This window comes from Benincasa hispida, chromosome 7 (genome assembly GCF_009727055.1).
Source record: "Benincasa hispida cultivar B227 chromosome 7, ASM972705v1, whole genome shotgun sequence".
Taxonomy (NCBI): domain Eukaryota; kingdom Viridiplantae; phylum Streptophyta; class Magnoliopsida; order Cucurbitales; family Cucurbitaceae; genus Benincasa; species Benincasa hispida.
In genome coordinates, this window is record NC_052355.1 from 29,848,675 (window position 1) to 29,865,190 (window position 16,516).

At 35.2% G+C, this 16,516-nt stretch overlaps 2 protein-coding genes across 4 annotated transcripts; both read left to right on the plus strand.

Moving 5' to 3' along the window:
- Nucleotides 1–1,822: 1,822 nt before the first annotated feature.
- LOC120081444 lies at nucleotides 1,823–9,961 on the plus strand. Its single transcript, XM_039036317.1, has 4 exons — nucleotides 1,823–2,513; nucleotides 2,776–3,561; nucleotides 4,503–5,654; nucleotides 6,479–9,961. Exons 1-4 carry the CDS (start codon nucleotides 2,354–2,356, stop codon nucleotides 9,388–9,390), a joined length of 5,010 nt encoding a protein of 1,669 aa, XP_038892245.1. The 5' UTR covers nucleotides 1,823–2,353; the 3' UTR covers nucleotides 9,391–9,961.
- Nucleotides 9,962–11,829: 1,868 nt separating this feature from the next.
- LOC120081555 (protein IQ-DOMAIN 1-like) lies at nucleotides 11,830–15,974 on the plus strand. Of its 3 annotated transcripts, none has more exons than XM_039036541.1 (7): nucleotides 11,830–12,044; nucleotides 12,152–12,440; nucleotides 12,843–12,948; nucleotides 13,045–13,344; nucleotides 13,947–14,174; nucleotides 14,319–14,438; nucleotides 14,903–15,974. In XM_039036541.1, exons 3-7 carry the CDS (start codon nucleotides 12,877–12,879, stop codon nucleotides 15,572–15,574), a joined length of 1,392 nt encoding a protein of 463 aa, XP_038892469.1. In that variant the 5' UTR covers nucleotides 11,830–12,044; nucleotides 12,152–12,440; nucleotides 12,843–12,876; the 3' UTR covers nucleotides 15,575–15,974. The 3 variants fall into 3 exon arrangements, with proteins under 3 accessions (XP_038892469.1, XP_038892470.1, XP_038892471.1); XM_039036542.1 differs by having other exon boundaries at nucleotides 12,159–12,440; XM_039036543.1 differs by lacking the exon at nucleotides 12,152–12,440.
- The last annotated feature ends 542 nt before the right edge of the window (nucleotides 15,975–16,516 follow it).

Sequence of the window (16,516 nt, forward strand, 5' to 3'; positions counted from 1 at the left end):
AACACTTGAAGGTACAAAAAAAGGAAGAAAACCCCATTGAAAAACCGAGAAAAAAATCTAACGCAAAATTATAAAATTGAACCCTAAGAATCCAAGAAAAAAATCACGCAAACTCCTACAGATCTACATATCTACATATCCAAAACCTACGAAAAAAATCGAAGAAAAAGTAAACCCGAACAAATAACTCTAAAGGAAAGTATATCTCAACAAAAAAAAACTACAATAAAAAGTATATCTGAAAAAAAAAAAAACTCCAACAAAATTAGATATAAACCAATAACTCATAACAAGAATAGATATGTGTCAAACATTTCATGCAAAAGGAGAAAATTGAACAAGAAGAGACAATCAGAAGAAGAGAAATTGAAGAGACGAAAAGGATGTTACTAGTCAGATGATGGAAGAGATAAAAATGGAAGAAATGCGAAGCAAAAGACAAGGGAGAGAGAGAAATGTCATAGGAGAGTTAAAAGGGAAATAATTGAAAATAAACATCATTCTGACTACTTTTTTGGGAGTAAAACGGTAGGTTATTAAATCCGTCTTTTTCTTTTAATTAGTCAAACAAAACACCAAGTGGACTTAAAAAGTCCACCGAACTCAACTCTCTCGAGTTGCGAAATGCCTCCTTAAATATTAATTTTGTTTTTGTTGATTTATAACTTAAAAAAAAAAAAAGGAAGTTACAAGGGTTGTATATATTTTTACAATTACAATGATGTGATAGATATTTAAAATTTGTTCATTAGAAAATTGAAAATACTTTTTGAATATAAATATTAACGAATTGTTGTTTTTGGGTAATATTAACCATTTGTTGTCGTCGTTTTCTCGTTTGGAGAGAAATTGTCGTTATCCCATAACAAAATAATAGTTAATACTTATATGTAAAAAATATATACTTATACACATTTGTTGTTAGAAAAAACATTTTAAAAAGCTTTATGTGTAAATTTTGTTTTTAAAAAAAGCAATAAAAATTGAAAATTTTTCAATAAAAGTAATGCAATTAAGTGGGTTTTAAAAGAAATTAAAATTTTATAAAAAAAAATTGCATTTTATTATGTTTTTGTTTTCTTAAACTGGATTGAATTTGTGTTCTTTTAGTATTTGATTAAAAAATAATCATTTTTTAAATGTATTTAGAAAAATAAGACTTAAAGAAAGATTTTCAAAATGTAGATTAAATATTCTCCATTTAAATATTAGTCACTAGAACCACATTTTATATATTAATTTCTTTTTGAAGAACATTCTAAATATTTGTTAGTTTATAACTATAACCACACACACATAAATATAATTAATGCTCTATAATCATAGAATAATGAATTTTAAAGTCATCATTCGTAAGTTTAACATTTCAAAAAAAAAAAGAAGAAATAATTCATAGAAATAAAGTTTTACCCAAAATCAAAGAAATATAATTTTTTAATAATATAATAGGAACATCTTCTACTATAATTACAGAAATTCAAATTTTCCACTAAAAAAAGAACGCAACAATGTAGAAATTCAAAAAGAGACTTTAAATTAAAAAACTATCCAATCGAAATTTAGGAAATAATTTAATGTGTGAAAAAAGTCGGTGGGTCCGAGGAGTAAATAAATTATAGAACAGGGGCATTTTAGAAATACGGAAAATAACTCATACGACGGCTAGCGTTAAAAAAAGAAAAGAAAAGAAAATACAGATATGGTGAGAGAAATATAGAAAGAAAAAAACTTCTTTAAAAAAATAATTGGTTTTCTTTTAATTTTTTTCCCGGACTCGTAGAGTGATTGAAATACGGTTTAACAATCGCGTTGAGATCCGGATGCTCATCTCTCTCTCTCTCTCTCTCTTTGCTCAAGGATCTATTTTGTTCCTTATCGTCTTTCTTGCGCGTTCTTTTTTGAAGCAGATTTTCCACCAGCCAAGAAAGAGAGATAAAAGGAGTCACTAAGAAGATTGCAAACCCTAGAAAGTGGAAGAAGAACTCTCTCAGTCATCGTTTTTTTTTCTTTAATCTGATTCAAGCCTAGAATTCATTTGCAGCACCGAGGGTTGTGTGTTTGAAGGTTTAAGGAAGGGGTATATCGGTTGCAAGGGTTAGTTTGTGGGGTTATTCAACTTGGTGCTCAATTTTTCTTTGAGCTTTTTTTGTGTGATTATTTGCCTTGCGAATCATAGTTCTGGTCTTTGTGGTAGATTTTTGGTTCGTGAAATTGATTGCCGAGTATTTGGAATTGGAAATGGAATTGGTCGTGGTGGTGGGGGCGAGGTGCTAGGGTTTTTATACTGGTTTTTGTGTGTGTGTTTGTGGGGCACCCGTTGTTCGTTGATGCTCATGCAATTTTCTTGCTTTTCATGCCGCCAGAACCTTTGCCGTGGGACAGGAAAGACCTCTTCAAGGAGAGGAAACACGAGAAGTCGGAGGCCATAGGGTCTGCGGCCAGATGGCGGGACTCTTATCATGGATCTCGCGAGTTTAATCGGTGGGGTTCTGCTGACTTACGAAGACCTACTGGTGAGTTTTGATTTTACTCTACTGTCTCCTCCGTTTGTACTTCTTAGATCCTAGGGCGCATAAGCAGGTATATCATCATCGCATTTATTTTCTATATTCTCGAGTTTTTGGCCGGGGTTTTTTATGAATTTGGATGGTAAATGATTCCTGGTTTTATCCCTGCTGAGAATTTGCCCCTTGTCCTCCAAACCTGCCTGCACATATATATATTTTTTAATCTTCTGGTATTGATTCTCTCTGTTGTCCTTTTTTATTCCCGAAGGTCATGGTAAGCAGGGTGGTTGGCATCAGTTTTCTGAAGAATCTAGTCACGGTTATGGGCCTTCTCGGTCATTCAGTGACAGGGTGTTAGAAGATGAGAGCTTCCGGCCGTCTGTTGCTCGTGGAGATGGAAAATATATTAGAATCGGTAGAGAAAGTAGAGGTTCTTTTAGTCATAGAGACTGGAGAGGTCACTCCAGGGAGACCAACAATGGATTTGGGAACTCATCGCGAAGGCTATCATCGCAGGATGTGAGTTCTGATCAGAGGTCCGTAGATGATACGGTGACATATTCCTCTCCTCAATCTGTTCATGGGTTGGAAAATGGCCCGAGATCTGACGTGGAAGTGCCCCTTGGCTCCACTGATTGGAAGCCACTTAAGTGGTCCAGATCTGGGAGTTTGTCTTCTCGTGGATCTGCTTACAGCAGTTCGACAAACTCGAAGAATGAAAAGGCTGATTTACCTCTTAGAGTTGCATCTCCTATAGAAAGCCCTTCTGCGGAAGCTACTGCCTGTGTGACATCTTCTCTGCCTTCTGAAGATGCAATTTCTAGGAAGAAGCCAAGGCTTGGATGGGGTGATGGATTAGCCAAGTATGAGAAAGAAAAAGTTGAGGTCCCCGATGGAAGTCTGAGAAAGGAAGTGGCTCTTATTTCAAGCGGTAGTGCTGAATTAACTCACTCCCTTGGTTCAAATTTTGCTGAGAAAAGTCCCAAAACTTTGCCCTTTTCAGATTGTGCATCTCCTGCAACTCCATCCTCTTTTGCCTGTAGTTCATCATCAGGTAAACTTTTTCCATACAAGAAGGAAATTAGACTGGATATTCTAGTGTCTTGAAGTTCTTTATGCTTGTAATTAGCTTAATGCACGCGATAATTATGACAAGATTGTATGCTTAACCTATTCCTACAACATTTTTATTAATTTCTCAACCCTTGTTCTAGTCTCCAGTTCACTGCAGTTTTGCCATGCACGTGCTATTATTAGGTGGACATCTTTGCATGTGCAGTTAAAGGTTTTGAGGGTTGTGAAGAGTAAACTTTAGTTGAACCTAGACAAAGCAAGTTGTATCGAGTATATACTTTGAATTAAAGGATAAGAAGTTTGAATTAGTTGATGGAATTTGGGTTCTGTGCACCTGTTTTTTTGATAAAATTTCATGTATTAAGAATTTATGATTGCATTGTTTTCTCTGATGTTGGACTTCTTATTTCTATTTCTTCAACCTACGAATCTCATTATTAAACTATGAAAGTTGGTTTCTATTAATGTTAAGGGGTAGTTTTTTTTTTTATTTACCTGTAGACGTTTTATTTTCCTATTTTTTGAGATTACCTTGGCCCTAAACTTTTTATTATTTGATACATGCCCTCCAGAACACTAATTATAACTTTCTTAATCAATCGGGGTCCTTTATTTTTCCGATTTAGGGTATTTTTGGAATAGTTTCCCCATGGCCCGTCAGTTTGGTTGTGGTTTTGTGGGACTGCTTTTGTTTTTTCTTCGTGTGTTTATTTCATTATAGTTCCCTCGTGTGTAGAAAAGCAGTTGGGTGAGTGCCTTTAATTCTTTTAGTAGCCTCTTGTGGTTAAGAAGTAATTCTATACTTGAATTTCATGTTTAGGAATTTTAGTATAGATTTTCTTTCTTTCTTTCTTTCTTGCCACTCTTTATGCTGAACAATCATCTTTATTTCTTTTTTCTCTTTTGAATTGAATGCAATAGGCTTGGAGGATAAGCCATTTAGTAAGGGAGCAAGTGCAGATGGCATGATGTGTAGTTCACCTGGGTCCGGTTCACAAAATCTTCAGAAGTTATTGTGTAGTATAGAGAAGATGGAGATTAGTTCAATTGCTAATTTAGGATCTTCACTTGTTGAATTGTTTCATTCTGACCCGAGTACAGTAGAATCATGTTTTGGGAAGTCTACATTGAATAAGCTACTAGCATATAAAGGTGAAATTTCAAAGACATTGGAAACGACAGAGTCTGAAATTGATTCTCTTGAAAATGAACTTAAGTCTTTGAAATCTGGAAATGGAGGCAATGTTTCTCCTAAAAAATATTCCAGTGCCACACATTTGGTGGAGAGTGGTACATATTTCAAAGAACAAGACGGTGTCTCTTGTATTGTTCCTCGCCCTGCTCCCTTGGTGATAGTTTCTTCTTCTGATGCAACAGTTGAGAAGATGCCAGTGTGCAAGGGTGACATGGGAGTTGAAGATGTTGATACAAAGGTTGATGAAATTGATAGTCCTGGAACTGTGACATCAAAATTTAATGAACCATCCCAAGTAGTAAAGGCTGTTGCTTCCGATCTTGTGGAAAATAGTCATTGCTATGAAGTTACAAATGCAATTGTCCCTGACAAGATGGAAGGGAATTTTCCAATATCTGGGCCTTCTGTGGATGAACATAAAACAATTGGCTTTGGCAATGAATGCATTCTTGCTAAGAGTTGTACCAGTGAATCTATGTATGGTGATTTGATGGCCCAAGCTGATAGTAGATCATCTCTTTGTGATTTCATTTTTGCATGTAATAAAGAATGTGCAAGTAAAGCTGCAGAAGTAATTTTTAAGAAATTACCAGCGGAAATGTGCAAGATCAGCAGTAAAAGCACCAAAATTCTGTCCTGCTCGGAGACGGAAAAACTTATTAAAGAGAAATTTGCAATGAGGAGGCGGTTTTTTAAATTTAAGGAGAGTGCATTAACCCTTAGATTTAAAGCCTTGCAACAATCATGGAAAGAAAGTCTGCTGCATTCTGTAAAGAAATGTCGTTCAAGGCCACAAAAAAAGGAGTTGAGTCTAAGGGTGACACATTCTGGCCATCAGAAGTACAGGTCTTCAATTCGCTCCCTTTCGGTTCAGCAAGGTAAGATTACTTTCATCTCTCCTTCAGTGGTATTTCTTTTCCTTTCCACTCCAGAACTTACAAATATGTCTTGAATTTGAACAAATTCTTCAAATGTTATATTGTCCATTTTCTACATTAGAAATGATTTGATTTATTTGTGTTGTTGACAAAACTGTAGTGTGTATATATAAATTTCTCTTAACATTTAAAAAATATATAAAGTATATATATAAATGAGTTAGAATGTTAATGATGAAATTCTAGGGAATATTCTCATCTGCAATAGTGTATGGATTTTGATTTTTATTATTGGAACTTTATTTTTAAATTAAAGAAAGCAAGTCTCTGTACACTTCTTGTTGTGATTGACAATTAATTGGAGTTATCTTGTATTTTATACTCCTTATTTCTTCTGTTATTGGTTGGTTGATTTTAATTGGTGGATTGTGTAACTAGGCTTGTTATGTTTTATTGAGTTGAATTCATTGAGAATTGTGGTGGTTTTTTTTTTTCCAACCAAACATTTTAGTGTCCAGGATCCAGGTTGTCTCAACTAGGAAAGCTTCAAAAGATTTAGTGGATGTGTTCAATATTTCCATCTTGTAGCCAAAGATCTTGGATGAATCATCTACAAAGAGACATGTACTTTTTATCATATATTTTGGTGGAAGTCTACATTTTTTTTGACGTCTTCAAAGTTGTTTGTGGGTCATTAGATTCAAACCTTTGTTGTTGTCTGTGATGTGCATATTTTTCTCTTCCCCTTTGTGAGGTAGTCATAAATCTCTAACAATCACGACATGTCGTTATGATTTAATGAATGCTTAATTTTTTTTTTCCAGGAGCATGTCAGAACTCTTCTCTTCACACAGAAATCGCTGTTCGTCACTCCAGTAAGCTGCTGTTGAACCCTCAAATTAAGCTTTATAGGAGTACCTTAAAGATGCCAGCTATGATTTTGGACAAGAAGGATAAGAAGGCATTGAGGTTCATCTCTAATAATGGGCTGGTTGAAGATCCCTGTGCTGTTGAGAAGGAAAGGAACATGATAAACCCCTGGACTTCAGCCGAGAGAGAGATATTCTGGGAGAAACTATCGTTGTTTGGAAAGGATTTCAAGAAAATCTCTTCATTTCTTGACCTAAAAACCACAGCTGATTGTATCCAGTTCTATTACAAAAACCATAAATCTGATAGTTTTAAGAAGAATAAAAATTTGGAGTTGGGCAAGCAAGTGAAATCTTCTGCCATCACATACTTGGTAACATCAGGGAAAAAATGGAATCCGGACGTTAATGCTACCTCCCTTGATATTTTAGGTGTTGCGTCAGTAATGGCAGCACAAGCAGACTATGACATTGGGAACCAGCAGAAATGTACTCGCCATTTGGGTATGGGAGGGGAAGTTGAGTCAAAAGTATCATGGAGTGCTAGCACTCCTTCAAATAAGAACAGTTTGGATGCTCTTCAGACTGAAAAGGAAACAGTTGCTGCTGATGTGCTTGCTGGTATATGTGGTTCAATATCTTCAGAGGCCCTGAGTTCTTGCATTACAAGTGCTATTGATCCCAGTGAGGACCACATGGAGTGGAAGTGCAATAAAGTAGATTCTGCAGCGAAATTGCCTTCATCGTCTGATGTCATTCAGAAAACTGATAATGAACCTTGTTCAGATGATAGTTCTGAGGATGTAGATTCTTCAAATTGGACAGATGAGGAGAAGTTGATCTTCATGCAGGCTGTATCGTCCTATGGTAAGGATTTTGATAGTATCTCTAGATGTATCAGATCAAAGTCTAGGGACCAGTGCAAGGTTTTCTTTAGCAAAGCTCGGAAATGCCTTGGACTGGATTCAATGCATACTTCTGGAGATGTAGGCGAAACACCTGGAAGTGGTAATGATGGCAGTGGGAGTGGAACCGACAGTGAAGACCACTGTGTTGTGGAGATATGTGGAGCCCGTGGCAGTGATGAATTTGTCTCTGAGTCAATCAACGGTGTAGCAACATCTGTTAACGTAAATCACGAAGAATCTGTATCTGCTGTGACTGTCAACATGCGGACTAGTAGTGAATTTGAGGAAAGTACAGAACTGCAACAGTCGGATGAGAATTGTCAGGCTGTCAGAAACTTGATTTCTGAGACATCGAAGGAAGAGGATGTGCCTAGTCTAGACACTCGTTCTGCCTACAATCTCACAAATGCTGCTGCTGCTTCTCTGAGCCAGCCCGTGCATGACCACAAAATTGAAGGCTCTTCTGAAAATACTGAAGGTGGAAGCAAGTGCTGTAATGAACCTGATATTCTGAGATCTGAATCAGTGTCCACATTAGATGAAAATTCAGCAGCTGTGAGTGAGAGCAGAGCTATAGCGAAGCTTGTATTTGGAGGAGAAGAAGAAGGAAGCAACACTAATTTACATGGTCAGAGTATATTGCAGGGCTCAGTTCAGGATTCAACTGGCTTTGATTCCAGTCTTGCCCCAGAGGGCAGTTCCGTAGGACCTGATCCACAAATCTTGCATCCCAACATTCTTAAAGTGGAACCTGCAGAGAAGAAGTCTTGTATCGAGTCCGAGGAGAACTCTCTTGCTGTCAAGAATTCTGATCCCGGTGTCATTAGAAGGGAAGAGGTGCTTAACCAAGATATATTGTCATCACCACTTGTTTTGCAGGAGGTTAGTGATGCGCATCAAAAAGCTATGAATAAAGATGACCATGCTGAGCACCAAAATAATTTGTCGCGCCATAGTGAATCATCCAAGTTTCCAAGAAGCTACCCGTTCAATAAACAAAATTTTGAGGGCATGAATCAAAATATCAATCACACATATTTTCCTGTTGTTCAAGGGCTGTCAAAGCCAGACATCAATTGTAACAGTACGTATGTTGCTGAGGGCCACTATCTTCAGAATTGTAACAGTTCCAAGCCGCACAACCCGGCTGAGCTTCCTTTTTTGCCTCAGAATATCAAATTTGGTCATGGTCATCAGAAGAACGCTTCATGCAGTGGCAGTGCTTCAGCATGCAGTGGCAGTGCTTCAGATTCTGATGTTCCACGCAGGAAAGGTGATGTGAAACTGTTTGGTCAGATACTAAGTCATGCCCCTTCCCAGCAAAATTCAAGTTCTGGTTCCAGCGAGTGTGGGGAGGAAAAAGGACTTCACAAGTCAAGCAGCAAATCGTGCGACATAGGCGAAAATGTTCCGTTACGGAGTTACGGCTTTTGGGATGGAAGCAGAATACAGATGGGTTTGTCCGCTTTGCCTGATTCTGCCATTTTACAGGCCAAGTATCCTGCTGCATTCAGTGGCTACTCTTCTACGTCTGTTAAAAATGAACAGCAGCCATTGCAGGCACTTGCAAATAATGGTGACCGAAGTCTTAACGGACTAGGCTCCGCTTTTCCAGCAAAGGATGGAGTGGTTGATTATCATTCGTATAGAAGTCGAGATGGTGTTAAGATGCGACCGTTCCCAGTCGATATATTCTCTGAGATGCACAGAAGAAATAGCTTTGATGCTGTATCCTTGTCGAGTTTACAACAGCAGGGAAGGGTACTAGTTGGAATGAATGTTGTTGGAAGGGGAGGGATTCTCATGGGTGGTTCTTGTACTGGTGTTTCAGATCCTGTGGCAGCCATTAAAATGCACTATGCCAAGGCCGAGCAGTACGTCGGGCAACCTGGTAGCACGTTTACCAGAGAAGATGGTAGTTGGAGAGGAGGTAATGGTGGAGATTTAGGCAGCAGATAGTAGATGCGCACCGGGGGCCTCTGCCTGGTCGGGGAGGTCCTCACATGTATCATAATTAGTCTGTTTCAAGTTTTTGTTTTTGAAAAAAGTGGTAGGAGGGTAGAAGTAATTTGAACCTATGAGTTCTGAAAAATCCATCTTTTTGGTTGAAGAAAAAGGGAAGAGATTTTAGGGGAATGTAATATTGTAGCAGTCTTATATTTTTGTTGTATTTGATTGTTGTGACACAGAAATAATCTTCTAAAAATGGGAGCGGGCATAGTTACAGCTCAGCACCTGTTTCAGGTGGATCCTTCAACTTTGATAATCTAACCCTACCTGACCCGCGACATTATCAAGTGGAGGTTAGTAGTTTTGGTCAGCTTCTCCTTTTCTTGACATTTATTCCCCCCCTTATACTACTTGTATGAATAGGAATTTAGGAGTATTGTATTTTGTAGGATTTTGCCTATAATATAGTCATCCAAAATTTGTATTGTATCATATTTCCTTGTTTGTATTTGAGTTTTTGACTAATTTGAAGAATGATTAGTCTTGGAAATGGTACAAATTATTGACTGCTGCTTTTTCACTTTCACTGTTATAACCAATGAATGTATGAGAAAAGAATAATTCTTTTAATCATATGTTTAATCGTCGATTGTGATGGTTTACTTTCAATAATTGATTACTTGAATGAGACTCGTGGGGTCCTTTTATCTTTAGAAATATTCTCAAGTCACATTTACAAATTTTGGTGAATTGTGTTATGGTTGGGTCCTAGTTCAACCATTCTAGTTCGGGATAGCTCTTATTAGTTTAATTTTTCTAGCATCATCTTCATATATTTCAATATTTTTTACAGTAATATTTTTATTTGAAAGATACACTAAAAGGTGAGATTTTGAACAGTTTTTGTTCATTTTTTAAATTAAAAAATAAACGCAAAATAATATTTGTAATAAAAAATTTAATTTTTAAACTCAATTTGTTTAAAGATTAAGTCAACCAATTTTTAATTATTAATTAGGATTTTAGGGTGCGCCAGCAACTTGTCGAGCGAACATGACATGATTTCATTTCATTGCATTATGTTCTAATATTAATATTTTATCTAAAAGCGTTAAACAGTTGGAATGCTTTGGCAATCGAATAAAAATAACTTTCAATATATCTTTTTTCATGTCAGATTCGTTTGATATTTTTAATTTTTGACAATTAAATATATTTCCTTCTGATTAAGTATGATGGTTGAATTTTAATCCTATTTAAAAAAACAAAAGTAATTTTATAAAAGTTAAAATTTTATTTTGTAATCATTTGATTTTTTATTTTTATTTTTAAAAATTAAATCTATTTCATCTACATTTCTTATAATAATTTACATTTTTTTAAATACAATAATTGAATTCTTAATCAAATTTTAAAAATAAAAACAACTTTTTGAAAGTTATTTCTTTTAGTTCTCAAAATTTGGCTTTATTTTTTAAACTATTGATAAAAATAGATAACAAATGAAGAAATTTGGAGGTGAAAATAGTGTTTATGAGCTTAATTTTAAAAAGTAAAAATAAAAAATAAAATAGTTACCAAATGGGATTTTAATTGTCAAATTTTGGCTTATTTTTTTAAACTATTGATAAAAAAGTAGATGATAAAGGAAGAAGTTTAGAGGTGGAAGTAATGTCTATATGCTCAATTTTCAAAAATAAAAACAAAAAATCAAATAGTTATCAACCGAATCCGTAATAATTATTTTTTGTATCTATCTATATATAAAAATAATAATTCAGCTTTTATTGCCAATGTTACTCTTATTAAAAAAAATCTGGACAGTATTACTTTTAGATGTTTGACTAAATTTTTTTTAATAGAAGTTCTGGAATAAAACCTAAACATATAAGCAAAAAGAAATTTATTTATTTCTTTTAATAGAGAATTAAATTAAAATTGTCTAAACGGAACATAAATTTTATATATATTTTAAACTAGGCAATCCAATAAATACTTAAATGGGTCAATATGTTTACATAAAATTTACATACTTTTAGAATTTTAATTTTACCTTTAATAAAACAAATATAAACAAAGTCCTAATGTGTAATAATTCGGTATCATTGAATAGTTGAAATTCTTTGAACACATAAATATGTCACTCGAAAAAAAATAAATTTTGCTGATGAAGTTCGACACGCCAAATAATATTCTAATATCGTGATTTCATGTTGAAATATATTAATGAAGAATATGATAAGTCAGCTTTTGTTTAGCAAGATAACTTAATTGAAGATTTTAATTATTTAAAAAAAATGAAAGACTAAATTGAGAACCACACAAATAAAATAAAATATTGGTTACACAACACTTTGGTATATTTACAGATTTTAAATCCATATCAACATTCCATGAATTTTGACTTTATTCACAAAGTACTAATAACAATAATAATTTAGAATGAAAGAAAGAAAGAAAGACAAAAAAGCAGCTCAGCCATGATTGAAACTTCAACTATTTTAAGGCATCAAGAAAAGAGTTGCAATTGTAACGACCAACGAGATGAAAAACCAACCATGGCTTAAGAGGTCGTGTCAATGGCCGAGCAAAAACTTTCAATGCGCCTATCTGTATCAACATCATCGGCCTTCTTATGATCCATCAGTTATATTTGATTTCTGGTAATGACTCCATTCATTGTAAAATTCTTCTTCTTCTTCTTCTTCTGTTTTTTTTGAAAAACATCTGAAATTTGATTTTGTTGTCGTGGTTGTTGTTCGTGATTGAGATTGAAGAAGAAGAAGAAGAAGAAGATGATGATGATGATGATGATTTGATTTGATGTTCTGTAAATAATATTTGATCGGAATTCGTAGGCCCCATGTTTCCCCTGCTACGGCCAAAATCTGAAGACTCGTTAATTTTCCAACCCTACTGTTGAATTTTTATGGTTTTTATCTCAAGATCCGGTCCACCTTCTCCCCCTTCCTCTATTTTCTCTCTAGACCTATTCTGATCGTTTTCTTTAAGAGAAACTTTGGTTTATGGTTCATGACGATTCGGAACTTCATGCATAGGTATTGAAATGATAGCTCGTTTCTTGTGGATTTTCTTTATTTCTTTTGCTCGAGTCTTGCCGTGGTAGAAATGCTATAGAATTTGAAGTTCGTTTCATTGGAAAATTTCGATGCATGGTGATCCTTCTTTGGTTAAGATTTTGCAGTTTTGTGATATTGGTGTTGCATCGTTTATTGATATATCTTTTACAGAGATTTTTAATTTTTTCGTTTTAATTGGTGAACAGATTTTTTTTCTTTCGTACGTAATTTGATGAACTATTATCTATGAGTAATTTAATGGAATGTCAATTGACATGCCATAATCTATACAATTTTCTTTAGCAGTCAATGTCATATATATGGTGTTTTTAGTTTCATTTTGGTCTGTAAATTAATCTGTTCTTCTCTCTCTGCGACCAGATAAAGTGAAGGAAGACATATGAATGAATAACAAATGGGGAAGAAAGGGAGTTGGTTTTCTGCAGTGAAGAAGGTTCTTAGTCAACCTTCTGAGAAGAAAGACAAGGTTTGAATTGAGCTACTTCTGTTAAATTATATTTTGTATTGTTTTTGCAATCATATGGAAGTCTGCCCTTTAACTTTAGATATATTGTTTCAACAGAAACCAGACAAATCTAAGAAAAAATGGTTCCAAAAGGAGGAGAGTGTGGATGTGATATCCTTTTTGGAGCAATCTCCATTGGATGTTCCTGCACAACCTCCTACAGAAGATGATGTCAAACAAACCGAACCTGAGAATGAGCCAAGTGAGCTTGCACATTTGGAGGCTGCAGAGCCTGCTGTTGCTGAAGCTCAGCCGGCTGTGGAGGTTGAATATCCACCTAGTCCTATCTCCTGTCGCCCAGAAATGTCGGAGGAAACAGCAGCTATTAAGATTCAAACTGCATTTCGTGGATATACGGTACTTCTATATCTAGTTTACATCAAGTATAAGATTTTTAAGCAATTAGAAACATTGGTAACTGTTGTTAATGATAGAAACAATAAGCTAAGATTATTTGTTAATTTTTAAACTATTTCCACCTATCAGTATTTCAAGAAATTTATAGAATTCATAACCAAGTTTTATCTTTGAGTAGTATATGGATTGGTCGTCCCATTTATTTTCTGCAGAAGCAGTTCATTGTTTCTTCAAAATAAGTTCTTTTGGAATACGTTAGCTTTCACTTTTGATGAAGTATCGGTTGAAAATCCAACTCATACGTCAGTCAAGAGGCTCATGTATGGTCAATGTTGCTCATTGGAAATGAGAACCTTCATGTTGAAATTTTACCCTCATTCTTCTTTGTGCTGTTCCTATTGAAATTTCGTGAAAGCATTTCTTGATGTCATTCAACTCTATCTGGATTTTGAAGAGTTCTTCTTCTGCCAGATATAGGAAAGCATCAGTAATAATCTACATCATGATTTTTCGAGTATTTTACATATCAGAAATGACATGTACGAATGTTCTCTTTTTCTTTTTAAATTATTTATTTTATATTTTTGCATTTCTCAATACAGGCAAGGAGAGCATTGAGAGCTCTCAAAGCGTTGATGAGATTGAAGACGTTGGTACAAGGGCAGTCTGTCAAACGGCAAGTGGCCTCTACTTTAAAATGCATGCAGACCCTTACTCATTTACAGTCAGAGATTCGTGCAAGGAGAATAAGAATGTCTGAAGAAAATCAGGCTCTTCAGCGGCAACTTCGTAACAAACGTGAGAAAGATCTCGAGAAGTTAAAATTTGCTGTAAGTTCTCTTTGTTCAAACTTTTCGGCTGAATTTAACCTATTGTATCTGTAGCGCTTGAACAAACATGTCTGTCACTGTGCTGTGTCAGTATGAGCTTTTGTTCTTTATTGTAATCTGCCATCATTACAACTTGCACTACAGATGGACGATGAGTGGAACCATAGCACCCAATCTAAAGCACAAATTGAAGCTAAACGATTGAATAAGCATGAAGCTGCAATAAGAAGAGAAAGGGCTCTGGCTTATGCTTACTCTCATCAGGTACCAAAACTTATTATTTCCTTAATCCCGTAGTATGTGCTTTGCTGAGGTCAATTCCTGACTCTGGATCACAATGTTCTTATTGGTCCAAATTTTTTAGAGGACATTGTACCTGGTGAATTGAAGGGTACTTCAATCAGTACATATAATTTGCATATTCGATTTTATGTAATCACTTTAGTTCTATGGTTGCAGTGCCATCATCTATTACGAGTTTTGCTCAATGCATTTCTTTGTGATAGAAAAAAGTAACTGGTGTCAATAGAATATCTCACTTCACTAACTTTCTTTGTAAGGTGGTTTCTAGAAAGTCTCTTGTAGGTTACCATATTTAGCAACTCCTTGCAGTTTTTGTTCTGCTCATAGTAGGATTGTTTCTCAAGTTCTGTAAACAATAATTTCCATCCAGTAGCGTTTCCTTTTAGAATATCAAATGAAAATAAGTTTTTATCTGTTATGAACAGCAAACATGGAAGAATTCTTCAAAAACTGCAACCCCCACTGTCATGGATCCAAACAATCCCCATTGGGGTTGGAGTTGGTTGGAGAGGTGGATGGCAGCTCGTCCATGGGAATCTCGAAACACCACTGATTACCCAGATCACATTTCTATCACGAGTCTTGCAACTCGCGCATCTGTGGTCGACATACTCCAAATTTATGCTCGTCGTGATCAGAACTCTTCTACCAAGCTTTCTCCAAAGTCTCCTACAAGCCAAAAGTCAAGCCAATTGCATAAATATCATTCACCTTCAACTCCCAAGGCATTATCTTCATCATCTGGCAGAAAGAAAACAAATGCAGCCAAATCAAAGGTAGGCAGCTGGGGTGGGGATGATGGTATAAGGAGCACCACTAGTGTCAAATCAAAGCTCTCTCGGAGGCATACTATTGCAGGGTCATCATTCAGGGATGATGAAAGCCTTGCCAGTTTACCTTCAGTTTCAAGTTACGCGACGCCATCGAAGACTGTGAAGACTCGGTCCCGGTTGGCAAGTTCATCTAGAACAGAGAAGAAAGGAACAATGGAAAAAGGATCTGCAAGTGCAAGTTCTGCAAAGAAGCGGCTTTCCTTTACAGCTTTTCCTATTAAGCCAAGGAGGCAATCTAGTCCTCCAGTTGTGAATACTAGCTAAGTACATTAAAAGATGATAAAGTTCGCATCATAGAGAGTGGCAGTACCAAAGGAAAGGAGGAAACAAATTCATTGATCGTGAGTTCGTCAATCCAAGGATCGTACTTTCGTCATTTGCTTTCTTCAACAGCTTCTACTTCCCAAGTGAGTGAGCATATATATATATGTTTCTTGCAAGCACCGGTCCATGTCCATGGTTTTTTTTTAGTTTCTTTCTTTCTTCTCTCTCTCTTTTCTTAAAAAAAATATTTTTCTTTTTCCCATACCATTGGTCTTCCTGAAATTCTTATCTGTATGTAATAAGATTTGTTTTTGGGTTGCATTTATCTATTGAAACCATTTGTAAATCTGTTTGTCTATAATATATTGTGAGGATTCTTCTGGGTTTTCTTTTGAGACAATTCTTTGACTGGTTCATCTTGTCTCTTTCAAATTTCATTTGTTTAAAATAACATTTTTTTTTGTAGTTTACTTGCAGTTTCTTTGCTTACTGTAGATTCCTCTACAACTCTTCGTTTTGGTCCTTTGAGCAACCAACTTGAGTATCTATTGAAGTAGGAATTGGGATGTGTCCCTTCACTTTTCTGGGAAAAATTAGATGTGTATATATATATATACAGGTTTCTTTTTTAGTTCTAGTGAAATTCATACCTCTAATTTTATTTTATCTTTTGTTAATGATATACTATCTTAATCAATTGAATTTAGGGATGTTCCTTTTTTCTCATTTGTATAGACTTATTCCAACAATTTGGCCACGTTATGTTCTCCATCTCCACCCTGTTTCTGGTTTAAATCTCTCTGTCCTTATACCAACAAAGGTTTTATTGATAGAATTTACTCAATATATAGAAAAATATATTCAAAGTACATAATTATATAGTATCATCATTTTAATTTGAAGTTAAATTGTACCCTCGCACTCTTTTAAATTTAAATTTTA